Raw genomic sequence first — 27,963 nt, 5'->3', positions numbered from 1 at the left:
ACGAAACGTTACGTATATGTACGCTATCATACTTATCAAATGAAAATTTATGAAATCACGAATAGTCGTTACGTTACTTTCGACTGTATCTTTACCGTATCGTTAGACATTGATTTCAGAGAAATTGCTACTATTTGTGTATAACGATGACAAAACTGGAAATGTATCGAGCTTATGCTCGTTTTGTAAAACGCATGCTTCTACTTGGAGGAATATATCCTATGATCGAAAGTTCTATTCTCTATCGACAGTTGCCCGTTTTAACGTTATTAACTAGTTTTATTATGTTTTTTGGTGTAATGAGATTCTGTTTATATAATATCAACAATTTGAGTGTTTTTACAAAAAGCTTAAGTTTGGTTGGTAGTTTCTCTTTGATGATTGTTAAGGTAAGCTTAATCGATATTCAAATACTTAACTAATGAACTTATAATACTTTTTCTTTCTTTTTTTTTTATTTTTTTTCAGGCATTTATGTTCATCATATATCGAAAACAATTCTATGAACTACATAGTACGCTCGAATTAATGTACAATAAAGTACTTGAAAATTCGACATTTAGACCCATCGTTCTATCGACGATGAATTTATTCCGATATCCAGCATATATGGTATATTATTTAATATTGGGCACTATGAGCTTGTATATTTTTGCACCAATTATAATAATTGGATACGAAGGAATCAAAGGTGTAGAACCTAAACATTATAGTCTTCCATTTCTTACAAATTTTCCATGGATTGATGGAACACCCGGATTAATTTATCAAATACAGTTTTTGTTTGAGACACAATGCGTTTGGTTTATTATATTTGTTACTGGCGGTGTTGATTCATCTTATGGATTTTATTTATTTCAAATGATTGGGCTGTTACGTGCTATGTCCTTCGAATGTAAAAACAGTTTTAAATCTTCTAGCGAATTTAAGACCACCTTATATAATTGCATCAAGAAGCAAATACGATTATTACGTTGTCGCGATATTATCCAACAAATTTATGGACCCATTGTGCTTGACTTAATGTTGACTAACGCTATCGTTTTGTGTGCCCTCATATTTCAAGCGCTTCAGGTAAATAATTATTTTTTCCCCCCTTTAAATTAGCTACAGTTTGATATATTTATTATTTTGTTTAATGTGTTATTCATATATAAAAATATACTTTTGTTATTAAGACAGAAATGACTATAGGTAAAATGCTTATATTTGTGATTTATGGATTATTGAAAACTATTCAAGCGTTTATGTATTCCTGGTATGGAAGTATTATTGCTTCAGAAGTATGTATGGTTATCGTATTAAAAAAAAAAAAAAAATATATATATATATATATATATAGGATGTTTCATAAAATATGGGACCTATTTCATCGGTGGGCAGGAGATACTAAACAATGAAAAAAATTCATATTAACATGTAGCTTATTCGATCCTACGTTTTTTACTTCCACTCAAATAAATCGCATATTTATATGAAATTTTTTCATTGTTTTATTACCCCCTGTCCACTGATGAAGTAAGTCCCACATGTTATTACATATATATATATATATATATATATATATATATATATACTTTTTCCTTTATTTAATATTTATCATAATTTCACATATTGATTTACATTTAGAGTGAAGCATTTCAACGAAATGTATATTGCAGCAAATGGTACGAATACAGCAAAAATACAATGCTTATGAAAGATGTTTTGGTAATATTAACGCAAAAACCGATTGTACTCATATCATGTCATTTTTCACATATTTCATTGAATATCTTTATTAAGGTAAAAAAAAGGGTACAATTATATACTTGATATCATTTATTGAAAAATTTTGTCTTTTAAATTGATGCTTTTTAAAAAACAGATAACAAAGTATATCTTTCAATTTCTAGATCATTAATACGTCAATGTCTTATTATTTCTTATTGCAAACATTTGACGAACGTAATACAATAAATCAAGACATAGTTAGTTCTTAAACTTTTTTCTTGAATCAAGAGCAAGCTTGGCTTGAAATCAAATGAGCAGTGAATTCATCAACTTCTTATTTATTGTAGTGCAAATAGTTTGAAAGTATTTAGATAAAATTTAAGATATTGTTATAATATAGGTATGTATATGTTTATATGATACATCTTGTATATGAACAAAATTACTAGGAATATTGGAAATTGAACATTGTTTAAAAAAAATATCATAGAATCATTAAAAAAAAAACAATATTGATCTTATTTTTAGTACGTTGCTATTATATGATCGATAAGTACAGATATATCTTTAAAGCAATCTTACCTTACATTATATATTTGTCATATATAATATTTTCGAAGCTATTGTTTGTTTTTCAAAGATCATTAATATCATATTATTTTCGTAATTATTAATATCATATTTCTTTTCGTAGTTTTACAATTTGATTGAACACTTTGATATATAGATTTAATTATATTATTATGAGCATAGATAATAATGATGAAGCAAATCCATATTTAGGATTTATTTAGGATATAAAAGACGAAATAGATAAAGTTCAATGCTACTAACATATATTTTTTATATATTAGGTCTTGAAAATTGATCGAATATTGAGACATACTTATTTTTTATCTATTCTCGCAACTTGATCGTAACAAGAACGCTCGAGAACGTAATCACTGTAGTTCAAACGTTTACTAAATTGTATAGTCAGTTTGATTCTCTTCTACAGTTCTAGGATACGTAACTTTCTAACTACTTGATAGCTGCAAATCGATTACATACATTAAGAATGTATCACGCGGGAATCAGGAAAATCGCCGAATGTAATTTTATAAAATTGCAAACGAGTAGCCACAAGTTGGCGCAGTTGAAAAACTGTTACCGTTGACTATTCGTTGGTACCATAGATACCAATTTGCTCGGAATTGCTGCTATTTCTATAGGACAATGACAGAACAAGTAGAGCTTTATAGAAATTATGCTCGTTTCGTTAAGCGTTTGGTTCTTCTTGCTGGAATATGGCCGACGACAAGAAAAGAAGGTTCTTATTTCTATCGGCAGTTACCAATTTTAGCCGTATCATCTGGTGTTATTATGTTTCTCGGTGTATTGCGATTCTGTCAAGATAATATCGGAAATTTGGGCCTATTCACAAAAGGTCTAAGCCTCGTAGGAAGTTTCTCTTTGATATCATTGAAGGTACATTTCATATTTCAAACGTTGGATTGTCAATGCTGAAATGTATGGGTCGAATAACGTATTGATTTCGTTCCTTTAAGGCTCTGATGTTTTTTATATATCGAAAGCAGCTTAGTGAACTGAACGGTATCCTTGATCCAATGTTCGAGAAAACACTTGAAAATCCACGACTGAGACCTATACTTTTGTCGCTATTGAATCTCTTTCGTTACTTCACTTATATTTTTTACGTTTTAATCACTAGTACCTTGTTATTATATATTTGTACTCCGCTTATATTCATAGGATACGAAGCAATCAAGGATATACGTCCTAGACGATACGGTCTTCCATTTCCAACGAGTTTTCCATGGATTGATGGGACTCCTGGAATATATTATCACATAGAATATCTTTTCGAAATACAATTTGGTTGGTTCGCCATATTTGTAACAAGCAGTGTTGATTCTTTATTTGGATTCTATATCTTTCAAATAGTCGGACTTTTTCGAGCCTTATCTTACGAATGCGAATATTTCGCGCAATCGGCTGAGGATTTACGCGATATTCTTCATAATTGCATTAAAAGACACATTGAACTTTTACACTGTCGCAATATTATTCAAAATGTTTACGGACCGATCGTATTCAATTTGGTCTTGACCAGTGCGACTGTCTTATGTGCACTATCGTTCCAAATATTTAAGGTAAAATCAATTTATGCCATAATATTTCTTTTAATAAGAAAATACTTTCCTTTTTCTATTTTTTTTTTTTTTTTTTTTTGAATAAATATCTGTTATATATTTTATTTCATAATGTATTTCGAATTAGAAAAATATATTTTTCTTATTGCGTTGAAGACAGAAATGACAGTGTCAAAAACTCTTTTATTCGTTGTTTATGGTGTAATGAAAGGAATACAAACTTTTATGTATGCTTGGTATGGAAGCATCATTATATCCGAGGTAAATATGTATGTACTTATAGTTTAAAAAATTTTTTTATCTTTTATTTAAATTTATCCGTTTTTATTTAAATCTTATCATGTATCAGGGTGAAAATTTTCGCAGAAAGATATATTGTTGCAAATGGTACGCATATGGTAATTTATCTATTATGAAAAAGATTCTTCTTATATTAACACAAAAACCAATGGTATTGGTAGCATGTCATTTTTTTTCTATCTCATTAGATATGTTTCTTAAGGTAAATTCATAATATTTACGATCTTATACGTTATATTTGATGTAAATCATAAAATAAGTCTAAGATTATATATGACTTATTTTTCAGATTATCAATACGTCAATATCGTATTATTTTTTATTACAAACATTCGAAGAAATGAATGTACGTTAATTTGTTAGAAATTTTTATCTATATCTCTGCAATAGTACAAATTTGTAGATATCATTCAAATGTCATTTAATTATCAAATAATTATTTTATTAGTTAGATGATATAATAAGCAGACATAAAAGAACTTTTTCTTTCGTTAGCTATGCAGATGTTGATATTAGATATGAATTATAATTAGGATAAAAGTGTGATAAAATTTTCCATTTAATAAGTGAAAACTATTTTAAATTATTCATAGGAATAGTTTAAAACAATGTTATTTTTCAGTCGAATAAACTCAAATAATAGTAATTACATTATTACAATTATAATTTATTATGTAAGTAATATGTATAGTATATAAAATTAATTGAAATTTACTTACAGGAATCCAAAGAAATTACAATTCCTAATATGATGCTTATAGGAGACAATTAAATAATATCACATGTCGTAATACATATTTAATCCATTATTTTTTAGCAAGACTCAATCTATGTTATTTGATTATTAGGAAACGGGCTATTTCTTCTGAATCATCGAGTGATCTGACAGACTAGCTGCAAATTCATACTCCTCTAGCAATCTGTTAAACGACAGTACATTTTGCGTAACGAGTTAGATAAAACTTTTCAATTACCTGATATTTTCAAATCGATCGCATAAATGACGAATGTGCGCGACAAAGCAAGTACAAAATGTACCTTTGAGAAATCGCATGTGATATCGTATCAAGTATTGCTTGTTAGAAACGATACTCTGTCACGATATACGAGGCATTGACCCCACGTTACATCGCTGATCTTTTTTCTTTCGAAAATGACAGAACAATTGTCTATATATCGTCAATATGCGTCTTTCATAAAACGTATACTTTTCTGCGCCGGTTTATGGCCTGTAGAAAATAAAGAGTGCTCATATTTCTATCGGCATTTACCTATTTTGATCGTATTATCTGGAATCTTTATGTTTTTCGGTACATTGAAATTTTGTCTAGAAAATTTTGATAATATTAAAGTATTAACGAAAGGACTCAGTCCTTTAGGAAGCTTTCTCATAGTAGCTGTGAAGGTATGTGAGATATTCGATCGTCAATATCAAATAATAAGAATTACATTGAATTTTATATTTTTTTGTTTTTATTTTTTTTTAAGGCACTGATGTTCTTTTTATATCGAGAGCAATTACGCGAACTGAATTTGAATCTCGAATTAATGTTCGAAGAAGTACTTGAAAAAGTATGTTATCAACCTGTCGTATTTTCATGGCTCAATTTTTTTCAACGTCCTGCATATATTTTTTACTATTTGACAATAATCACAATAATTTTGCTTACGTGTACACCTTTTTTATTGATCGGTTATCAAGTTATCAAGGACATAAATCCCAAACATTACGTTCTTCCTTATCCTTCCATTTTCCCATGGATCGATGGTAGTTTCGATATACAATATCAAGTACAGTTTCTCTTCGAAATTCAAATGGGTTGGTTCATCGTGTTTGTGACCAGTGGAGTTGATTCAGCCTATGGTTTTTATATATTTCAAATGATCGGAATATTACGTGCAATGTCTTTGGAATGTGAAAAGCTTGGAAAATCGTCTAAAGAGCACGATATTACTTTACGTAATTGCATAAGGAAGCAGATCCTACTTTTCCGTTGTCGCGACATAATTCAGAATATTTATGGACCAGTAGTATTGAACTTGATGTTGAGTAGTGTTGTTATATTATGCGCACTGATATTTCAGTTGTTACAGGTACGACAAATTTGTTTATTACTTTTTTATTAATACTTATTGTGCATCTGAATTTAATACTAATCTGCATTTAAAAGATTCTAAACGTTGGTTGACATTTTTTTTTTTTTTTTGTAAATGTACTAGAGGATTAAAAATATCATCGTTACTATTAGCGATTTGGTGTAATAACTTAACATATTCTTCATTGAAAAGACAGAAATAAGTATAGCTAAAGCTACTGTGGCTCTTCTTTATGGGATAGTGAAAATGACGCAAGCGTTTTTGTATTCTTGGTATGGAAGTATTTTAATTACCGAGGTATTATCATCGTTTCAAATAATATACTTTCTCTTTCAGGTTCATTCTTATTATATTATTTTAAAAATATTTTTTTTTTTATATAGAGTGAAGCGTTTAGACGTAGTGTTTATTGTAGCGAATGGTACCAGAATGGAAACATTGAACTGATGAAAGGTGTTCTTCTTATATTGGTACAAAAACCGATTGTGCTATCGGCATGTCACTTATTTTATATTTCATTGGATCTTTTTGTTAAGGTAATGACACTAATTATGAATCAGATATCATTGTTATTTTCATTCGTTTATAAATTTTCTCTCTTTTTTTTTCAGATATTGAATACATCCTTGTCATATTACTTTTTGTTGCAAACTTTCGATGAAGCTAATGATAAACGTTAAATCGACCTAATATGCCTTATTTCTTAATTTTATATAAAAATAAATAGTATAAGCATTATATACGCGCACATGATTTGTAACAATATCACAATGTGTACGTTATGTATAATATATGATATAAAAAGTTAAAGCACACGTGATTATGATTTTGTATTGTTTTGTAGTATTTGTATTAGTATTTGTATAATATTCACTTTGTACCTGATATATTAAAGCAATTGTAAATTATCATCTTTTTTATAAAACATTAATAATTTATTTTTTAATTGAAAATAATATGACACAACGACGGGATATTCCACTTGATCCTCCCTTTGTAAGCGATGAAATGGTATATGTAATGACGTAAAATATCTATTTATAATTATTTTATGTACATGTATACGTGTTTTTTTTTTTAGGTAGAAACATTTAAAAGAACATTCTGAATAATTTTGATTTAAGGGCTCAAAATCATGCATGAAGAGATCAGGAAATAATCATCCGATTGATCTGTCATTAGTAAAACGTGGGTATTTTCAAAATTAAATAAATTAATATTAATATGCAATATTCTTTTATAGATAAACTTACAGTTTTGATATATTGTTTCTTTATTCACTATATAGATGATTGAATTGAATGTTATCGAAAATCAGAACGTCAGAGCACTACTAACGACTGAGTAGATTTTGTTTTGTGGATGAGTAATCACCCTTGATAATCATACAAATACACTTTCAAAAAGATGTTCCATGTAGTACGTCTATAAGGTACGTCTATAAGGGTATTACTTGTAAATCATCGAGTAATTTAATGAGAAAGTACCGTTTGCTTCTCCAGCAATTTTCGATGCAACCATACATTTACCTAAAGAGTTACGTAAAACTTTGTAACTATCCGATATTTTCAAATTGATCGCATAAATGACGAATGTGCGGATCGAAGTAAGTAGGAAATGTATCTTTAAGAAATCGCATGTGATATCGTATCAAGTCGCTTCTACAACGCTTGTTAGAAGCGATACTCTGTCACGATATACGAGGCATTGAACTCACGTTATATTGCTGATCTTTATTCATTCGATGATGGTAGAACAACTGGCAACGTATCGAAAATATGAGTGTTTTATAAAACGTATATTGTTATGTGCCGGTTTATGGCCTATGGAAAATACGAGGAATTTATGTTTCTATCGATATTTACCAATTTTCACTGTATTATCTGGAACCTTTATGTTTTTTGGTTCATTGAAATTCTGTCTAGAAAATCTTGATAATATAAAAGTATTAACGAAAGGGCTCAGTCCTTTAGGAAGTTTTGCTTTAGTAGCTGTAAAGGTATGTTAGATATTTGATCGTCAGTGTGAAATAATGAAAATTATATTGAATTTTTTGTCAGGCACTGATGTTCTTTTTATATCGAGAGCAATTACACGAATTGAATATGAATCTCGAATCGATGTTCGAAGAAATGCTTAAAAAAACACATTGTCGACCTGTTATATTGTCATTGCTAAATCTTTTTAAACGTCCTGCATATTTTGTTTACTATTTGACCATGTTTGTAATACTAATGTATTTATTTAGATCGTTTTTATTGATCGTCTATCAAGTTATCAAGAACGTCAGTCCCAAACATTATATTCTTCCCTATCCTGCCACTTTTCCATGGATCGATGGAACTCCGAATATGGTTTTTCAAGTGCAATTTCTTTTCGAAATTATATTCGGTTGGTTCGTGATTTCCGTGACCAGCGCCGTCGATACGGTTTACGGATTTTACATATTTCAAATGAGTGGAGTTTTACGTGCCATGTGTTTCGAATGTGAGAATCTTGGAAAATCATCTAAGGAGCTCGATGTTATTCTACGTAACTGCATTAAAAGACAGATCTTACTTTTACGTTGTCGTGATATCATACAAAATGTTTATGGACCAATCGTGCTGTGCTTAATAGTGAGCAGTGTCATCGTCCTATGTGCGTTGATATTTCAAATGTTTCAGGTATAATAATTATCTTTATATATAATTTCGATATTGATACATATTTTATTTAATACTTCATAGTATAAACGATCTTCATCGATAATATTAACATTTTCTTCAATACTTTTCTTCTTTCTTTTAATAAATTAGTGGCGAATTAAAAATATAATTTTTTATATTAGCATTTCGCTATAATAACTTAATATATTTTTCATTGAAAAGACAGAAATAAGTATAGGTAAAACTGTTCTGTTTCTTATTTATGGGATGATGAAAATGACCCAAGCATTTTTGTATTCTTGGTATGGAAGTATTCTTGGTGTTGAGGTATTCATCTTTTCGAATAATATACTTCTTCTCTTTTTAACTCTTTTTCATTGTATTAATATCAAGTATTTCTTTTATATATACAGAGTGAAGCATTCCGACAAAGTATTTATTGCTGTGGATGGTATCAGGATGGAAATATTAAACTGATGAAAGGTGTTCTTCTTATATTGGTACAGAAACCAATTATATTGACAGCATGTCACCTCTTTTGTATTTCATTGGATCTTTTCATTAAGGTAAACATTGTTATTACAAATTACATATTATTTTTAATTTTCGTTCGATTAAGCATTTTTGCTTTTTTACTTTTAGATACTTAATACGTCTTTGTCATATTATTTTTTGTTGCAAACATTCGATGAGAATAATGATGAACATTAAATAAAATTATTTAAGAGTATTATATAAGACTATTATATAATTGTATAAGAGTTATATAAGAGTTATTAAAGTTATATATAAGTTATATAAGAGTATTATATAGTTACATTTTAAGGACTATATACGGGTACATGAAATAAAATATTATAAAATATGACATATAAGATACGAACGTATACCATGCAATAGTCTTCTTATATGATATTTAAATTAATATTTATATAATGTCCAATTGTGGGTATTTTTTATATTAAAATTATTATAACTTATGATTTGTGCTTAATATTTTACTTTTTAAATAAAAAAGATGGGTATAAATTCAACGTTCTTATTATCATATAAAAAAATATAGTATAATATAAGTATGTATATGTATATATAGATGTATATGTATATAATACAAAATATATTGAATAATAATTTGTCAGGAAAATTAATTTTAATTGAAAATAAAAGAAAAATAATAAAATTTATATCAACTAAAAATAAAATATTAAACCAAATCATAAAATTGATTATTAAAATATTTAATATCGAATTATTCTGGGAAAATATTTATTTACCTTTTTTTTTTACAAATTGAAAAATTTCAATATTTTATATATTATGTCTATACAGTTACAGAATTATTCTTTAAATTTTGGCATTTGCATGGATTTTTTAAAGAAATTATGAAGACTCTACATCGTAATTTTTAGCCATTTTATATAATCATTTAGATTTACTTGATATGAGAGATATAATGACTGGGAAAATATTACTGATCCTCTCTTCGTAAGCGATGTAATGATATATATACATATATATATATATATATATATATATATATATATATATATATATATATAATTGCATCTATTTATAATTATTTTATATATATGTATATGATTTTTATCTAAATTCTAAACATAAATTCTACATAACGTTAGATTCTGTGTTCAAAATCATGCATAAAAGGACCGAATAATAATGAACTGGTAATTAGCAGTTTAATACAATGAGTAGAGATCATGGATTTGTCAATAGCGAGATGCGACTGTATTCTCAAGATATAATAAATTAATATTAATATCCAATTTCTTTTTATGGATAATCTTATAATTTTAACGCATCATTTTTCAATACATTATTTAGATAATTTGATTGAGTGTTATGGAAAACCAGAAAAATCGTTTTGTTTTATGGATCAGAAATCATCCTTGGTAATCATATGCGTACACTCAAAAAAGATTCTACGTACTACGTCTATAAGATATAAGGTATTGCTTTTAAATCATTGAGTAATTTGATAATCAAGAAGCTCGTGCTTCTCTAGCGATGTGCCTGTATGTTTATGTAAATAATTACGGAAACCTTCGTAACTAGCTGATATTTTTAAATTGATTTTGTATAAAATATAAGACATCGCATGAGATATTGCACCAAGTATCGCTTGTTAGAGGTAATATTGTGTCACGATATTTGAGACATTAAACTCACGTTACATCGTTGAAATTTTTTTCTCGATGACGATAGAATAACTCTGGTTATGTATTGACAATATGAATTTCACGAATGATCCTGTTACAGAATGTCTCTAATCATTCCTATATAAGAACGAGGACAGAATCGATAAAACGATCAGTTATTGATTTTAAAAACGTATGTACTATGAAAAATGCATAAGCCGCAGTATGAATATATTACGTTCCTTCGAGTTAGATGGTTATTCGCTAGCTCGCCTTACAGCGAGACCCGAATTCATGGAAGATGTTACCGTGACACGCGATGTTAGGAAGCGAATCGTCTACGACAGAAACGACAACTTTTTTCTTCAGTTCTCTTCCATTCGAAGAACTTTAAACATCTGTTTTTTCTTTTTTTTCCATCAACGCATTGTACGTTCCACTTTTTTATTTTATTAAAATCCAATGTCCGCAACGATTTGTTCTGAGATATCGAATGATGAATCGGATTTCAAGGTTGTCGATTCGATTAAAACATCCGCAGATACTCCTAAAGCAAACATATTCGATGTTTATGCGAACATTTTTCGACTTATTATTGTACACTGGATGCCACGGCGTTATTTATTGAAAGAGGAACAACGTAACAAGGAACTGAACAATTTGATTTTACCCAGCAATACGCAATGGCGCCATCGAGTTTATTACACACTGGTCGAATTACAACGAGAAAGAGACATCAAAATAATCGGATTAGAGTAAGGATGTATACTTTTATTTAATAATAAATTAAATACATGCATACATATTTATGATAGGAAAGAGAAATAGAAAGAGAGAGGGACAGAAGTGGGGATGAAGGAGACATTCACGAAACACGACATTTAAGAAATGAAGCAGAATACAGAATTGCATTTTTCTTTTGACGTTTATATATTGTTTATCATCATACAATTGACGCTGTCAACGATGTTCCATCTGTCATTATGAATAAGTTCATAGCTGCGTGGTCACATGTAGTTTTTCGTTTAGATAATAATTAATTGTTCGTTCAATTCTCGATCGTTCGAATTATTTTTAAAATGTTTGAAGCTCATTCATACCGATTTCGTATTTTAGATAAAATATAAATCGTAATGATATAAGTATATTACAGGTTAGTGTAGTAATAATCATTTCTAGATATTTTTGAGTTTGACAAATTTAAAAATCCGGATCAGTCGATTAGAGATATATTATAGTACATGAATCGAAATTCTGTATTTTTTTTATTTTTTTTTTAAGTATGATCTCTTTAACCGTGTATCTTTTTAGAGAAGATAAAATCGTCTCTAAAAAGTTTGATCACTGTAGTACGTAGACTCTGATGCAAACTAATTTCTACATCCTCGATAATGGTGGAAACAAGAAGAAAAGATGAAAAGGGAACGAAATTAAGGGATCCCCAGGATTACGAATGGAGTCCAGGAAAATTAGAACGAATTGTGAAGGCGAAAATCTTGAAGGAAGAAGATACGAGTAGTTTGTCCGCTATGTTCAGTTCTAATGGTTCTATGACGGAAACTTACATTGAACCGGGATGGCGAATCGAAGATATCCTATTAGCAGCTAAAGTTCTTGGAGAAGAAGAAAATCAGTCTGGTTATGCCAACGAAGCTGAAATGCGACGTGTATTTGGACTTGTGTACGATGTTTTAAGATGTAAGTTGTTTAATTAGGAAAAGAACCAAGAGTTTACGTCTAATTTATAAATTTGTTTATTTTTATAATTTAGTATTAAATTCAAGATCTTAAACCTATTCTTGAGTATATTTGATCCATTGATTTTAAAAATAGAATTGTTTTTATCATAGCAACTTTACTTTTCGAGATATAGCATAGATATTGATATGCATCTTATATCTTTTTTGTTTTCAGATAGAAATGTTCTGAATTACGTTCTGCAAGATGTTGGATTCTGGTCTCGAAATCATGAATTAAAAAATCGTGAAAAGATCGTCTGGTTATTGTTGTACGATATGCAAGGAAGAAAATTTTCCAGAAGAGGTGATATCGTTACTATCAAGACACGTGATCGAATTTTTAAGGTATAATGAATATACATCAATGAAATTTGTTAATCTTATTTTTTGATAAACTTATTTTTTTTTTTGACACATTGTTCAGGCGGTTGGTTTAAAAGACATCGAGAACGCTCTTTTAGAAGTTAGGACACATTTAGCAGCCAGTATGTCTCGTTTGCGAATAGCTGAATCAGCACTTACACTTGGTAAATCATATTTCTGTAGTTATAAGAATATATTCAAAGTTATAATAGTTAGTGTTGTGCAGAGTTCAGAAGTTTACTTCCAGGACGGTACAAGGTTAAGAAGAGCTTTTCGTCTATTCGATCCATTTCCAACTTTGAAGCTCTTCAAATCTACAGAGTAGAATCTCTAGTGACATATAGTTGTAGGATTTCCATATTTACTTTGGTTATTATGGTTAATAAGTAATATTTAACATTTGAACGTTTATGCCAAATTGTGTGGCAGCAATCGGCCGTTTCAACTAATTAGACCCACATTCCTTCTTGGGAAGGACTTCTCCTCAATTTTGCACTATAAATCTCTTTCAAGGTGGATGAACATATTTATTTGAAAGATCATATAAATAGATAAACTATTGCCGAAACATCTGCGTACTGGCGAAGGTATTGTTTGGTCCGAAGGAGGTACTATTGCTTCTGGATGGATTAATACATCGAATGGTAGCATAAATAAGATTGAAGTGATCAAGGAATTATCAAAGAAGGTTGGATTAGAACTTTGTGAAAATTGTGAAGTTGCGGAATTAGACGAGAATACTTATGCTTTCGATTCGTTTTGTCCAAAAGTAATAAACGTACACGAAAAGATACGAGAGAGGATTGCTTGTTCTAGTCTCGTTCGTGAACATCGATTCATATTTTTGGTATGTAATTGGAATTGTATTACAAAATGCTTTTTTTATTTATTATTGTATGGTTTATATAGGAACGATCGTTATGTCTTGGAGCAGCAGCCATAGCTCTAGCCATGCGAATAGGTCGACTATGTGGTCCTGTAGTTTTAACTCATTCAATAGCACCACGTCATACAGGATATTTAGCAGAACTTTTATCAAATATAGAAGGTGCTGGTAGACTTTTAGCCTTTGGCACGGGTGATCGTCGTTACGAATACGAGGACTATTTGAAGAAGCTTGGAATTACATTGCAACAATGTCGAGTATTCTCGGAAAAGTAATGTATTTGATGAAAAGGATCGTTTAAATAGATTTTGAAAATGATTGAAAAACTGAATTTATTATAAGATAATTTCAGATACATCTCACCACCTCCATCGGTTGAAATAGATAGAGCAACCGTTGTTTTAGCTGCACCACCGTCCAGTTACATCGGTGTTAAGGATATCGTTGATCTTGTGGTTGCTCGCGGTGGTGATACGAAGTTATTAGAATCACTGACAAATACTGACGACGAATTTTCTAAAACTCGTGCCATTTTAATCGAACAATTGACTACTTTGAAATATGCACTAACAAGACCGAACGTACAGTTTTTAATCTACGAAGTACATACTGTTTTACCCTCCGAAACAACTAAAATGGTACAGCAAGTTGTCGATTATGTTAATCAAATAGCTACTGAAAAGTATATTCGGGAATGTCTGGTAAGAACTTTTTCTAACGCAACTACTAGGAGCTAATTTTTAACGTATTTTATAATCGCATCTTTGGTTTAATTAGCCGAAGAGGAAAGCCATATTGAAGGAAAAACAAGGACAGAATACTATCATTCAAACGTCAACGGAGCATTCCCTACGAGCCAAAAATTCGAATGATGAACAACAATTCGAGGAGGAATCGTCTATTACTGATTTGTCTCATGCAGAGAAGGTAAATCAACACGAAGAAGACGAAATACCATTTTCTACGACATACCGTAATATCAACGTAAGATCGTTGTTATTTTTGTCTCTTTTATAAAATATTATTTATTTATTTAAATTCTCTTTAATCTTTTGCGTGTCTGAATTATTTTCGGCATTTCGTTCCAACTGGTCCACTGAGTTAGTCATTTTTAGTCAGTATTGAAATAATACTATTATAGCTTGCTACTGTATCAATATTTTACTACCTAATTAATAGAATAACGTATTTATATAGATATATTTATATTAAGTATTTAATAGTAATTTATAGTATTTTATCTTTTAACTGATGTGACAACATTTATATAAAATATTTATAATTCGAAAGTAAACAATTCGATATATACTTTGCCTTGATAGACTTGGCTGGAACGAAATATGATGTCTTTAATCAGATTCGATATAGGAGCGCAAAAGGATTAACATTAATCGATGACGAAAATCTTAGGTACCGAAGAGCGATCTTTTCGAAATTCGAACTTTCGACGAAATCTATGATAAAGATAGTACTCGGATATTAGAACCAGGATGTTTTATAACTGTAATTAAGCGAAAGGAAATGATGCAATTTGATTCTTTGTTTATGATCAAAGTGGCAGAATCGAAAGGTCTTTTTGGTGACACGGATAAAAAACAAAGTACATCGAAACCGATAGTAACGCAGACTCAACCAATCGTTGCAACTTCTCATTTTCATCGTATTAAACATAAGGTACGTTGATGTCTTTAAAAAAATTAACCCTTTACATACCATAGGCACCGCTACGTTGGTATACATATGTATTTTGTATTTTTTAATTTTCGATACTAACGGTATCACAAGAAAATGTCTTGAAAGTTTCTGGTAAATTATATTAAAAAATTGGCTGGGGAATGTAAGGGGTTAAATTCTTAAATTGATCTCTAGTTAAAAAAAAAAAGGTAAACGAAATTAGAGAGAAAAGAAATACTTATATACTTATCTATGTGTCGCAGATCGACATCGATCGATTAATGGCGCCAACACATTCCTCGATTCTACGGCACACGAGGAAATCGTGTTCTCGATATCTCCGACATTTTGCATATTATGAGAGTTATTATTCGTCACGAACACGGACTATTATGAAAAGGGATATTCGTCGATGGTGGAAGGAAGCTATAGCATTCTTCCTTCGTTCAGAACATGCGCAGATATATTCGGAGTTCCGAGCTATGCGAACCGATCCGTTTACACATCGATTTCTTTATACTTCGCATAAAAGAAATATCGTTTTGTCGAGATCGAAGAAAGATATAGATTTAATGAGAATTCCTAAAAGACGTATTTTGCTTTTTACGCGTTCTCTAACTTTTCGTAAAAGAAAATTACATTCGTTGATGTTATAAAAAAATGATGCGACATATTATTATTATTATTATTATTATTATTATTATTATTATTATTATTATTATAATTATCATCATTGTTTTTTTATATATTATATAAATTGCATATTCATGGCTTGACATAGCGCAGAAAAGAAGATATATTACTTTTTTTAATCTTACAAATACATATTGATATGCACATATACACATAGTTTGACATAGCACATAATTCCTTTTTACAAGTATATATTTTTCTAATTTCAAATGATAGACATCCGATATCACCTGCGATGATCTTTCAAAACCTTTGGATTCGATTCTTCGATCTTTTCAAAAACTTCAATCAATTGATGAGATCTCACGAAGTTCGAACGAAAAAAATAAACAAACAAGAAAAACCAAGAACGATCAAATATCATCAACTTTAACTTCTATTAAGGATAAAGTCATTCTTCGAAAATATCGAACGGTAAGTAAATCGTTATGAATTTTTCTTTTTAAATTATTTATTTTCAATACATCGTTGAAACAGGTCTCCAATAAAGTGTTCTTATCTTATAACATCAAAACCGATACTTTACGACAGAGATCGATAAAAAGAAAAAAATCCAGTTCACTTAATATTTTAACAATATCAGAAAGAGATGTTTGGGATCAACCGAGTTCTTCGAATAAACACCATGATGTTGTTCCATTACAAAAGTAAATTATTTTATGTTTCAATATACTATACACACACATATATTTGCATTACAAAGATAATATGATTGCATTTGCCCAATAAATAATGTCGGAAATTGTAGTATTTTATATGTTAGTAAATATTATTTTTACTAAAAATACTAGTATTTATTAACTAAAAATTCAAACATTATTTATTGGCTATATAATATATTTTATTGTATAAAATACCAATATAGTATAATATAGTATATTATTGAATTGAACAAAATTTGTAATAAAAAATATTATTCTTGTTTATTTAGACATAAAATATTATAGATTCTGATATCATTTATTGGCTAATCCAATAGTATAGATACAATACTATACTCAGTATAATATATCGAAATTTTCCAATAAAATATCTACTTTTATTATTTATTTACACATGTTGAATACTATACTCAATTTTGCACATCTTATTTTCAAATAATGAAAAAATTTCTTTTATAACATATTAAAAGAAGACAAAAAATATAATTAATAAAAATAAGGTCTCTAATGTAAAAGATATGACAATAATATTTCTCCATATGCAATATTTTTATTCAGGAAAAGCTATAAAAAATATTTTACGAATAAATTAATTCGTCCAAAATTGATTCGATACAATGTATTAGATATATAATACTAAAATCAGCAACATGACATATTTAATCGATTCAATGTTTTTCAATTTCTATTATTATAGGCAAGAAGGTAATGACAAGGAATCACAAAGATTTTTATCGAGCACAGCATTAAGAAAATCTGCATTGATTAGGGCAACCCAACGTACGTCATTTGATAGTGTTCTTATATAACAGGATAAGCGACGTCCTTTTCGTGTGTTGGAAATTTAAAAGAATCTTGAAAAAATTATTAAATGATATTATCATTTCAATTTTACTAGAAATCGAAGGGAGGTTCCATTGAAAAATCTTTTAGAAACTTTCGTTGAACATACACTAAGATTTCCATATATTTTTATCAATAATACAGGTAGTAATGATATCAAAATAGAATCCATTGAATATTGAACATGTTTCATAAAGAACATGCACTTATAAATTTACGTCTATCGTTTTAACAAAATGTCTTGTTAGAAAGCTGACGTATTCGAAACGTAAAATTTTCATTTATTTTCATACAATGTAGAAAAGAATTGTTAATAATACGTAAAGATAAACATATTATATTATAATACATTGCTGAAAATAATTAGCAAATTATTTCTTTAGTATATTATAATGGGTAGTATATTATAATTGTTATCATTATCTTATCAACGCGGATTAATAAATTCTGAATTAAGATATAATTGTAAATGAAGTTTTGTATTTTGTACAAAAAATTTTTTTTTATTAAAGATTTTCCATAGTTGATCTAACGATGATTATCAGCATAGGCACAGTACGCTTTTGTCTTCCAATCTCGTTTATTTTTTTCATTCCTAACCAATATATAAATGATATAAAATAGTAATTAACGGATTACGAAGCAAGCATATTATTTAAATCAATTTAATAATATTGAAAAATTGGTAAAATTAATGGGTTAATGAATAATTATTTTTTATGTTAATTTCGATTTTAAATAGAAAGAGATACTATCAGAAACGATGTTATAAATATCATAAATGTATAATAAGAACTATGTGAAAATAAGATTATAATAATTGTACAAATAAGAATAACAATTGTCCAAGGAAAATCATCATTGATAGAAAGGACTATATCGTTTGCGAGTTTTTTCAAAGGAATTTAAAAGGGACAGTAATCGAACGATGATAAAAACATATTCTAAAAATGTATGCAATGTATGCAACATTTTACAATAGATACAATGATATTGTGAAGAGCGAGATTTCGAAAAAGTTCATGCATTTCACGACAGATGTCGCTAACAGTATAAATAAAAAACATGGCCGAGTATTTATATAGTTGTAATTGAATTTTGGAAAGAAAAAGAACAATTAGGATGAATAAACCGATTGTAAATTCGCTTCGATGAGTTTTCTCGTGGACAATATTTTTCTTTCGATATAGGTAAGAATATTTTAGATACCAAATATTTCCATAATGTTGAACGATCGAAATCAATGATCTGACAATTGAGATTATTATCGGACAATTTCTGAAGAATCCTTTGAATTCTTTCGTATTTATCAGATCCTTTCAATTCGTCTGCCAAAGCAACGATCATTCCGTCTTTTATTCGACATTTACTTTGAAGAATTTTCACCATTGCGACGAGATCGTTCGTAATCTTTTTATTATCTCGATGATTTTGGGATTTCTTTTCACAATCGATATCGTCGTACTCTTTAAGAAGAAATGAACAATATGTACATTTTGGATTTTTCAGAAAACATTCCTGACTTTTTAATAATTTCCTCAATGTGTGATTGCGATTTTTCAATCTTTCCAATGCTTCTCGTAACTTGTCGATTTTACAATACTACAAAACGAAATATAAGAAATGATGCTATACTAAGAGAAAAGAGAATAGAAATTTATTGTAAATTTATTATATTCATGTTTTTTTGTTTTTTTTTTCCTTGAAAAACTCGAGTTATCGTTACTTGACTAATTTCTGGCAATTCCAAACACGTCGCTTGATTTATTGACAAATTATCTTCATTATCAATATCGAAAGAACGATCGATTTCATTGCTTTCTTTAGAGCAAGGAGGTCTCTCGCCATATTTGTTTCGAAGAGCACATAAATCACACTCGCAAGTACAAATCGATTGACTTGATAATTTATCGATCGTTGATTCTGAATTCGAATTTTCTCCTCCACCTCTCTGTCTTTCTATTAATTCTTTCATATCAGTTTTTTTCGACTCACTAATTTTATGATTGGTCGATAACACATGCGTATCTTCCATATTATCATCGTCGCAAAATACGCATAAGTCATAGAAATATGAAGGATTAATTGTACATGTTTCGTTATATTTGTCTAACTCATCGATACCATTAAAATTATTATCACCATTGGCATCGTCTTTAATCATAACATTATCACCGATGCAAGAGTAATCGGTATTTTTTAAAGCATGATCACAGTAAAATGGTTCATCGTATCTGAAAACAATTAAGAGGAGAGTATCATTGAATTTTATAAAAAAAAAAAAAAAAAAAAAGAAGAGAAAATATAATTGATAAATGAATCATTGCACCTGTAAGTTTGTAATATCATATTGCTATCATATCTTGGAACGCAATGTTGACAACATTCATTGCAAAAATTTTTATAGGATATTTCATTTTGCGTGATCAATTTCGTAGGTCCTTCGGCCTCATTTTTATCCTCTTTTCTTATATCATTTTCCCAAATTGCACAACTACAAGGTTTATTATCATCTTTCTATGAAATATGTATATTATTAGAATCGCACAATCGCATAATCGAATAATTTGAATGATCTTATTTTAAGATCACCTTATTTTTATTATGATCTCGTGTTTCTTCTCGTTTAAATTCACGTAAAAGGGATTTGGCTTCTCGAGAAAGTATAATTCGTTCCCTTTGAAGATTTCGTAAGTCCGAACAAATCTTTCTACCCAAGCTCTCCAAATTTAAAACCTTTTTGTTTATGTCATAATCAAGATTCATTTTGCTCATATATTTTTCTATTTTTCTTATCTTTTTTTTTTTTTTTTTTTTTTCTTTTACAATTAGCTTTTTAATCGGAAAACATTGTCGCAAATAAGTGATACAAATAAAAGATTAAGACAAATTTTTCCTTGCGAATATACTGAATCAAATTTCAAAAGCCTAAAATACAAAGCAGAAAGTGATGTTGACTGAGAATCGTTGAAGTTGTCGTTTTTGGAATTATACAACTTCGTGTTATTTATATATGAAGATATCTCTAAGAATTTTCTTACTGTTTTGACCGAATTTTAAAATTTAAATAAAAATGTCTATTATATCATTTGAATTTTATAAAAATTAAAAATTTTTACACAACAATTGATTGATATTCTTAACTATATTAGTATATAAAATAAAAGAAGAGTTTGGAAATTTTTAGAAAATAACTATATCTAGAAAAAATTAAAAATTTTTGGCATATAATTTGTCAAAATATATGTCATTTGTATATATAGCTGTTTTATTAATTGTTAATATAATTTGTGTTACTTAGCATATTAATAATCAATGTATGATTACATAAAATGTTATTTATCAAAATTTTACTGTATCGAACGCAAAACGGTAAAATATGAAATCGATGTACGAACAATCTTGAACAAAAGAAATCGAATTAGTACGTAAATATGTTTAGATAAAATCATAAATAATAATGATTCTTACAGAGGTAAACGTTTCAATAGATATGTTGAACATTTTCGCAGCAGTTAGCGTACAACATTTTCGTGATCTAAGTAACATAAAACAGATTCCTTTCCTTGTTCGTAATGATGTTCGATACCACTCGGTATTTATTCTGTAATCGATGAAAATTATAGCAATCATTTTTTATCCTTATCTGTAAAATATTTTATCTACCAAGTTAATTCCTAATTCAAAATAAACTCAAAATTGTTAAATTAAACATTCAACTTACAAATATTCGTGCATTTGACTACTATGATCGATAAGTCGTTGACCGTTTACACATTCAAACAAGACATGAATTAATGTCGTATAACAAACACACATTTGTTGAAAAAATTGTTTGGGTTCGTTGATATTTAGTATAGCCTAAATATTATTATAATATATATAGATATTATAATATATACAAATCTTTCATAACATGATACTTAGAAAAAATTATACTTGGTATAATATGTTAGAAAAATTTAAGAATACCCTCTTATAACAAGTTACTTCGAGAAGACAATTTTTACATAACAAAATAGAAAAATTGACAAAAAAATTCCTAATTACTTAAATACTTCGTAATTTCTCATTATGCTGTATGAATTATACTGTACGAATGAATTATGTTACAAGAGGGTTGTTTGTAGTTTGAAAAAGACAAATTGATTACTACGAATAAGAAAGTTTAATTGTATACCTGCAGTCCAGTAATACTCATACCAATCATGCTAATTCCTGATACAAGAAAAAACGACGTTGAATAATATTTATCCAATAGATTAGCAAACCTTTATAGAAAAAGTCAATAATCTTAATAACTCCAAATTATTATTTCATCATCACTTCATTTAATAAATAATATAAATTTTTTTAAAAATGGAAATATTGTAAAATTACAAACTGTATAGCTTCTTGATGTCTACGAATGCATTTAGAAATATTTGTATAAAACTTGTCATTCGATTTTGAAGGATTCAAATTTATCAACAAAATATTATTGTCGATTATATGACGAAGTTGATACCTGCAACAGTTATGTCTGTATCAATAATTTATTATCATATAGTAAAATATTTAAAAATACTTCATTTATTATAAATTTTTATGATATTGTTATTATACAGTCAAAGATTTTATCCTACATCGAATATTAAAGATTTTACCCTAATGCTGTAAACAATCCACAAGCATGTTGCACAAAGACCACAAACATTGTGTCCATAGTAGCAATAGTAAAAGCACAGATAAAGATAACCGCGTAAGAATGGAAAATAATAAGATAATAATATCTTTGAGAATCTACAAAATATTCAACGTGATGTATCAATGGTCGTTCGCTCGATCCGTTCATGCTACTCAAGATGATTGACTTTAGTGGTGGAATCATAAATTGTAGCATTGATACAAAAAAAACTCCTACGAAAAGGCATGCATAAACAATACATATAAAAAATTTGTTATTTTCAACTGAATTAATTACCTATATACACAATAGTAAATTTTCTTCCATTCTCGGCATATTCCACCATTATTTTCATTTCACCATCTGTAGCGAATAAAGCATAATCTGTTTGCATACGATTTAGAAGTATTTTCATCTGTGATTAACAATTTTTTATTAAGACATTTGCCATGTATTTATTTCAATAGGACAATAGTTATTATATATTTTTCTTTTATTTTCACACAAAATTTGGGTGAATAATACTAACAAAGCTACTCACAGTTATTTCACTACGTTGCACAAATATGACAAAAAAAAGGAATATAGTTTATTTGAATAACTGTATGCAATAATTACCTTTTCTTTTTGTACTGTTACGTTAATTAATTTGATTGCTGCGATAGAATCAGCAACAAGTGGTGCCATGTCGTCTAGTAGTACATTTCTATCTCTAAAGGAAGTTATGGTAGCTGCTACCTGTAGTAAAGAGAACGGAAAATGAGGAACTCATTAAGTGCTCATTTAAAATAACATTTATAATATTATAGGATAAAAAATAAGTGATCCTAATCTATTTCATAAAATTTTCTATTCTAATAATATGTGTACATAAAAAATACTCCACCTTAGCTAAAATTTGTGTCCCAGCTAATAAAAATATAATCTCCAAACGAATGTATTTTGTTCTAATCGATTGATAAGGCCATTGGCCCAATAATGATAGCATGCTTTTATTGATCGCGTAGTGACGACCATCAAAGAAATCCATCACTTTCATAGAATGTCGAGAATAGACTAAAATAGAGAGATCCCCTTGTCTTGTCCGAACTACTCATAGTCAGTTCAATAATAGTCTTGTCATTTATGATTCTCTTGGTATCAATAACAGTCACAGGGGATGTCGATAATTATACAGATGTCTGGATTTACACGCTTATCTGTAATGAATAATTAATACCTCAATCATTTCCCTTTTACGTGAAAATATCCATCCAAGCGAAGTATTTTATCGTTCAGTTACAAAGGGAATGTTCCCATTTGATTTTTGCGAAGTAGTTATTATTAACTAGCAATTATTTACTTATCTATATTGTATGTCGAAATCAATTTATTTTAATAGTCGATAACATTTATTCTGTAGTAAACAATAGTTTAATGCAAAAGTTATTTGTGCTTATTCTATATGACGAATGGATAAAATTGAATTACTTTGAATTTAGCAAATCCTTTCAATTCTTCTTCCAATGTTATAATTATTCCTATTCTCCTTCAATCAGAATTTTTTTAGTTTTTGCATCTGTTATAAATTGAAAATATAGAAATGTCTACTATGTAATTTGAATCTTTTAGAAATCAAAGATTTTGGCTAACAGTAATTATTATTATTTATTGATCTTAATTTTTATTTCACTGACACTTAATTTCTTTTTATTTATTTACATAATATCGAAAATTTACAGGGAAAACTATATGACAAATTTTTGACAATATTATTTTTGGAAAAATAATTTTTGCATGTGTTACTCCATATCTTTAACAATCGTAAAATTTCATTTTTTAAAATTTCATTGCATAGATCGCAAAACAGTGAAATACGAAATCGAGGTACGAACAATCTTGAACAAAAGAGATCAAATTAGTACGAAAACATATTTATATATAAAGTTATAAAAAATGATAATTCTTACGGCGCTAAAAGTTTCCATGGATACGTTGAACATTTTTGCAGCAGTTAGCATACAAGGTTTTCGTGATCTGAATAACATGAAATAGATTCCTTTTCTTGTTCGTAATGATGTTCGATACCACTCGGTATTTATTCTGAAATCGATGAAAATTATAATAATCATTTTTTATTTTGTATCCTCTGAAAGATTTTATCTGTCTAGTTAATTCCTAATCAAGAATAAACTTGACAGTATTTAATCATTTAAAAACAGCGAGCGTATAAATACTTTTAAATACTTACAGATGTTCGTGCATTTTACTACTATGATCGATAAGCCGTTGACCGTTCACACATTGAAACAAGATAATAAATAATGTCGTATTACAAACACACATTTGTTGAAAAAATTGTTTGGTCTCATTGACATTTAGAATAGCCTAAACATGTGATATTATAATACAGCCAAACATTCTATAATACGATATTCATTATTTCGATATTAAAAGATAGAAAAAATTACATTAATCGTTCAATACGTACATCGTATTAAACATTGCATGAAACAATGAAAATCAATAATGTAATGCAGTGATTGTTATGACGTGTAATCCTTTCTGATAAGCATTACTATATGAGAACACAAATAAGTTTTATTGCATGTATTTACTTCTAATTTTTTGAATTTCTTTTTTCTATATTTTATTTGTGCTTTAATAAGAATTAATATATATATATATATATATATATATATATATATATTTTAAAATTGTTAAAAAAATTGTATATCCCAAATAATATTTCATTTCATATGAAATTTTGCATGTATCTTATATCACAGTTTTTATATAATATAGAATGCATTTCTTTAATTTGTAATTCTTTATAACATGATATGAATGAAATGTATTATAAGAGCCTGTAATTGATTACGTCGAATAAGGAAGTTTAGTTGTATACCTGTAGACTAGAAACACTCATTCCAATTATACTAATTCCCGAGTAGAGAAAAATGGATGTGGAATAAAATGATTCCAATAGATCGGTAAACCTTCATAGAAAAAGTCAATAATCTTAATAACTATAAATTATTCTTTCATTATCAATTCATTTAATAAATAATATAAACATTTTTTTAGATTAGAAATGTTGTAAAATTACATACTGTATAGCTTCTTGATGTCTACGAATGCATTCAGAAATCTTTTTATAAGACTTATCATTTGATTTCGAAGGATACAAATTTATCAACAAAATATTATTGTCGATTATATGACGAAGTTGATACCTGCAACAGTTATGCCTTTATCAATAATTTATTATCATACAGTAAAATATTTTAAAGTACTTCATTTATTATAAATTTTTATGATAATCTTATTATTATACAGATTTTATACCGAATGTCAAGGATTCTACCCTAATGTTGTAAATAATCCACAAGCATGTTGCACGAAAACCACAAACATTGTATCCATCGTAGCGATAATAAAAGCACAGACAAAAATAATCACATAAGATTGAAAAATAATAAGATAATAATATCTTTGAGGATCTACAAAATATTCGACGTGATGTATCAATGGTCGTTCACTCGTTCCATTCATACTACTCAAGATGATTGACTTTAATGGTGGAATCATAAATTGTAGCATTGATACAAAAAAAATTCCTACGGAAAGGCATGCATAAACAATGTATATAAAAAATTTGTTATAACCATTTTCAAATGCCTCAATTACCTAAATAAACAATAGTAAATTTTCTCCCATTCTCGGCATATTTCACCATAATTTCGATTTCACCATCTGTAGTGAATAAAGCATAATCTGTTTTCATACGATTTAGAAGTACTTTCATCTGAAGTTAACAATTTTTTATTTAGACGTTTATAATATATTTACTTCAATAACATACCAGCTAATAAATATTTTTCTTTTATTTTCACAGAAAATTTAAATGAATAATAATAACAAAATTGATCACAGTTATTTTTCTTAAGTTTCACAAATAAAGCAGAAAAAAAATACATCTTATTGATGAAATAATGCAATATATTAATTATATACCTTTTTTCTTTGAACTGAAACATTAATTAATCTGATTGCTGCAGTAAAATCGGCAATTAGTGATGCCATGTCATCTAGTACAACATTTACATTATTAAGTGAAGTAATAATAGCGCATATCTGTAGTAAAGGATCGAAGAAAATATAATTATATTTACATAATGTTTTATAATTTTAAGACAAATAAAGACAAAAGAAAATTATCCAAATTTATAAGTTTATATATATAAATCTACCTTAGCAATAATTTGTGTTCCTGTCAATAGAAATAAAATCACCAAACAAATGTATTTGTTTTTAATCGATTGATAAGGCCATTGGCCCAATAAGGATAGTGTACCTTTATTGATCGCGTAGTGACGACCGTCAAAGAAATCCATCACGTTCATATAGTATCGAAAATATACTAAGACAGAAATTTCCTTTTCCTGATTGAAGTTATAGTCAGTTCAATAATAGTCTTGTCATTTAGAATTCTCTTGGTATCGATAACATCATAAGGGCTGTCGATAATTATACAGATGTCTGCATTTACGCGCTTGTCTATGATGAATAATTAATTCGTCAATCATTTCCCTTTTACGTGAAATTATCGATCTAAGCGACGTATTTTGTTGTTTAGTCAGAAGGAAGAACTTATTTCATTTATATGAAATAATATGCTCTGCCAAGTATTATTTGCTTAAATATATTGTTTCGAAATCAATCCATTTGATTAATTAGTTATATTAATCCAAAAATAAACGATAGAACAAAAGATGTTTGTGCTTATTGTATATAATAAATGGATAGGATTTAATTATTTCGGATTTAATACTTTTGCATTTCACTATGACTGGTTGTTATAATTTAAGTCAACACTGAAAATATTTGGATTTAAATTATATTTGAATTTTGTAAAAATCGAAAATTATGATGTAATGATAATTATTACTCATCTTTGTTAATTTCAATTTTATTCCATTGAGGCTTCTAACAATATACATATGCAAAGATGTATAAATTAAAAAAGTACTTTGGAAATTTTATAGAAATAAATATATACAAATTCTTGACAATACTATTTTTTTTAAATTAATTGGTGAGTGGATGTGTTATTCTGTATCTTAGCGATTAATGATAGAATTCCATATTTCAAATTTTCATTGAAAAGATCGCATAACAGTGAAGTATGAAATCGAGGTACGAACAATCTTGAACAATAAAAATCAAATTAGTACGAAAACATATTTATATAAAATGATAAAAAATAATAATTCTTACAGAGCTAAAAGTTTCCAATGATACGTTTAATAGTCCTGCAGCTGTTAGTATAGAAGGTTTCAATGATCTAAGTGTCATCAAAGCGATTACTTTTCTTGTTCGTAAAGA

The 27,963-nt window shown here is 28.2% G+C and overlaps 6 protein-coding genes across 8 annotated transcripts; 4 read left to right on the top strand and 2 right to left on the bottom strand.

Moving 5' to 3' along the window:
* Window positions 1–144: 144 nt before the first annotated feature.
* Window positions 145–4,521, top strand: LOC124427530. Its single transcript, XM_046970544.1, has 10 exons — window positions 145–389; window positions 469–1,074; window positions 1,179–1,283; window positions 1,630–1,797; window positions 1,896–1,970; window positions 2,833–3,180; window positions 3,261–3,881; window positions 3,972–4,127; window positions 4,216–4,368; window positions 4,456–4,521. The coding sequence occupies exons 1-10, from the start codon at window positions 147–149 to the stop codon at window positions 4,519–4,521; spliced, it is 2,541 nt and encodes an 846-aa protein (XP_046826500.1). The 5' UTR covers window positions 145–146.
* A 369-nt stretch (window positions 4,522–4,890) lies between these two features.
* On the top strand, window positions 4,891–7,171 carry LOC124427426 (odorant receptor 23a-like). Its single transcript, XM_046970333.1, has 5 exons — window positions 4,891–5,571; window positions 5,655–6,260; window positions 6,456–6,560; window positions 6,647–6,799; window positions 6,875–7,171. The coding sequence occupies exons 1-5, from the start codon at window positions 5,320–5,322 to the stop codon at window positions 6,941–6,943; spliced, it is 1,185 nt and encodes a 394-aa protein (XP_046826289.1). The 5' UTR covers window positions 4,891–5,319; the 3' UTR covers window positions 6,944–7,171.
* Window positions 7,172–8,010: 839 nt separating this feature from the next.
* On the top strand, window positions 8,011–10,576 carry LOC124427529 (odorant receptor 23a-like). The gene is made up of 7 exons (XM_046970543.1): window positions 8,011–8,262; window positions 8,324–8,929; window positions 9,134–9,238; window positions 9,325–9,477; window positions 9,672–9,714; window positions 10,321–10,396; window positions 10,552–10,576. Exons 1-7 carry the CDS (start codon window positions 8,011–8,013, stop codon window positions 10,574–10,576), a joined length of 1,260 nt encoding a protein of 419 aa, XP_046826499.1.
* Window positions 9,366–18,122, top strand: LOC124427425. Of its 3 annotated transcripts, none has more exons than XM_046970331.1 (12): window positions 9,366–9,477; window positions 12,421–12,768; window positions 12,985–13,154; window positions 13,234–13,336; window positions 13,724–14,019; window positions 14,082–14,329; window positions 14,411–14,759; window positions 14,836–15,042; window positions 15,469–15,732; window positions 16,642–16,839; window positions 16,903–17,072; window positions 17,785–18,122. In XM_046970331.1, exons 2-12 carry the CDS (start codon window positions 12,462–12,464, stop codon window positions 17,894–17,896), a joined length of 2,424 nt encoding a protein of 807 aa, XP_046826287.1. In that variant the 5' UTR covers window positions 9,366–9,477; window positions 12,421–12,461; the 3' UTR covers window positions 17,897–18,122. The 3 variants fall into 3 exon arrangements, with proteins under 3 accessions (XP_046826287.1, XP_046826288.1, XP_046826285.1); XM_046970332.1 differs by having other exon boundaries at window positions 9,374–9,477; window positions 12,382–12,768; window positions 16,957–17,072; XM_046970329.1 differs by having other exon boundaries at window positions 9,374–9,477; window positions 12,382–12,768.
* A 3,158-nt stretch (window positions 18,123–21,280) lies between these two features.
* LOC124427528 (odorant receptor 13a-like) lies at window positions 21,281–23,626 on the bottom strand. Its single transcript, XM_046970542.1, has 9 exons — window positions 23,483–23,626; window positions 23,215–23,334; window positions 22,894–23,011; window positions 22,577–22,829; window positions 22,315–22,437; window positions 22,111–22,201; window positions 21,655–21,791; window positions 21,402–21,534; window positions 21,281–21,331 (listed from the first exon to the last, which is right to left on the bottom strand). The coding sequence occupies exons 1-9, from the start codon at window positions 23,624–23,626 to the stop codon at window positions 21,281–21,283; spliced, it is 1,170 nt and encodes a 389-aa protein (XP_046826498.1).
* A 796-nt stretch (window positions 23,627–24,422) lies between these two features.
* Window positions 24,423–26,972, bottom strand: LOC124427527. Its single transcript, XM_046970540.1, has 11 exons — window positions 26,829–26,972; window positions 26,593–26,712; window positions 26,441–26,443; window positions 26,266–26,383; window positions 26,083–26,195; window positions 25,924–25,943; window positions 25,689–25,811; window positions 25,484–25,574; window positions 24,827–24,963; window positions 24,546–24,678; window positions 24,423–24,473 (listed from the first exon to the last, which is right to left on the bottom strand). The coding sequence occupies exons 1-11, from the start codon at window positions 26,970–26,972 to the stop codon at window positions 24,423–24,425; spliced, it is 1,053 nt and encodes a 350-aa protein (XP_046826496.1).
* Window positions 26,973–27,963: the final 991 nt, after the last annotated feature.

Source organism: Vespa crabro, chromosome 10, assembly GCF_910589235.1.
Source record: "Vespa crabro chromosome 10, iyVesCrab1.2, whole genome shotgun sequence".
NCBI classification, from domain to species: Eukaryota; Metazoa; Arthropoda; class Insecta; order Hymenoptera; family Vespidae; genus Vespa; species Vespa crabro.
The sequence above is the reverse complement of the archived record's forward strand: the minus strand, read 5'-3'. Positions and strand labels throughout refer to the sequence as shown.

Excerpts from the sequence above, each read along its gene's own strand:
- LOC124427530 (XM_046970544.1), top strand. The coding sequence starts at position 147 with ATGACAAAACTGGAAATGTATCGAGCTTATGCTCGTTTTGTAAAACGC. Across the intron at positions 1,075-1,178 it reads TCATATTTCAAGCGCTTCAG|ACAGAAATGACTATAGGTAA; the intron begins GTAAATAATTAT and ends TTTGTTATTAAG. Across the intron at positions 4,128-4,215 it reads GAAGCATCATTATATCCGAG|GGTGAAAATTTTCGCAGAAA; the intron begins GTAAATATGTAT and ends ATCATGTATCAG.
- LOC124427426 (XM_046970333.1), top strand. The coding sequence starts at position 5,320 with ATGACAGAACAATTGTCTATATATCGTCAATATGCGTCTTTCATAAAA. Across the intron at positions 5,572-5,654 it reads TTCTCATAGTAGCTGTGAAG|GCACTGATGTTCTTTTTATA; the intron begins GTATGTGAGATA and ends TTTTTTTTTAAG. Across the intron at positions 6,561-6,646 it reads GAAGTATTTTAATTACCGAG|AGTGAAGCGTTTAGACGTAG; the intron begins GTATTATCATCG and ends TTTTTTATATAG.
- LOC124427529 (XM_046970543.1), top strand. The coding sequence starts at position 8,011 with ATGGTAGAACAACTGGCAACGTATCGAAAATATGAGTGTTTTATAAAA. Across the intron at positions 8,263-8,323 it reads TTGCTTTAGTAGCTGTAAAG|GCACTGATGTTCTTTTTATA; the intron begins GTATGTTAGATA and ends ATTTTTTGTCAG. Across the intron at positions 9,478-9,671 it reads CATTGGATCTTTTCATTAAG|AGTTATATAAGAGTTATTAA; the intron begins GTAAACATTGTT and ends TAATTGTATAAG.
- LOC124427425 (XM_046970331.1), top strand. The coding sequence starts at position 12,462 with ATGGTGGAAACAAGAAGAAAAGATGAAAAGGGAACGAAATTAAGGGAT. Across the intron at positions 14,330-14,410 it reads TGTCGAGTATTCTCGGAAAA|ATACATCTCACCACCTCCAT; the intron begins GTAATGTATTTG and ends AGATAATTTCAG. Across the intron at positions 15,043-15,468 it reads CGACATACCGTAATATCAAC|GTACCGAAGAGCGATCTTTT; the intron begins GTAAGATCGTTG and ends CGAAAATCTTAG.
- LOC124427528 (XM_046970542.1), bottom strand. The coding sequence starts at position 23,626 with ATGGATTTCTTTGATGGTCGTCACTACGCGATCAATAAAAGCATGCTA. Across the intron at positions 23,012-23,214 it reads TAACAGTACAAAAAGAAAAG|ATGAAAATACTTCTAAATCG; the intron begins GTAATTATTGCA and ends TGTTAATCACAG. Across the intron at positions 21,792-22,110 it reads TGAGTATTACTGGACTGCAG|GCTATACTAAATATCAACGA; the intron begins GTATACAATTAA and ends AATAATATTTAG.
- LOC124427527 (XM_046970540.1), bottom strand. The coding sequence starts at position 26,972 with ATGGATTTCTTTGACGGTCGTCACTACGCGATCAATAAAGGTACACTA. Across the intron at positions 25,575-25,688 it reads AGACATCAAGAAGCTATACA|GTTTACCGATCTATTGGAAT; the intron begins GTATGTAATTTT and ends TTTTCTATGAAG. Across the intron at positions 24,964-25,483 it reads TGAGTGTTTCTAGTCTACAG|GCTATTCTAAATGTCAATGA; the intron begins GTATACAACTAA and ends TCACATGTTTAG.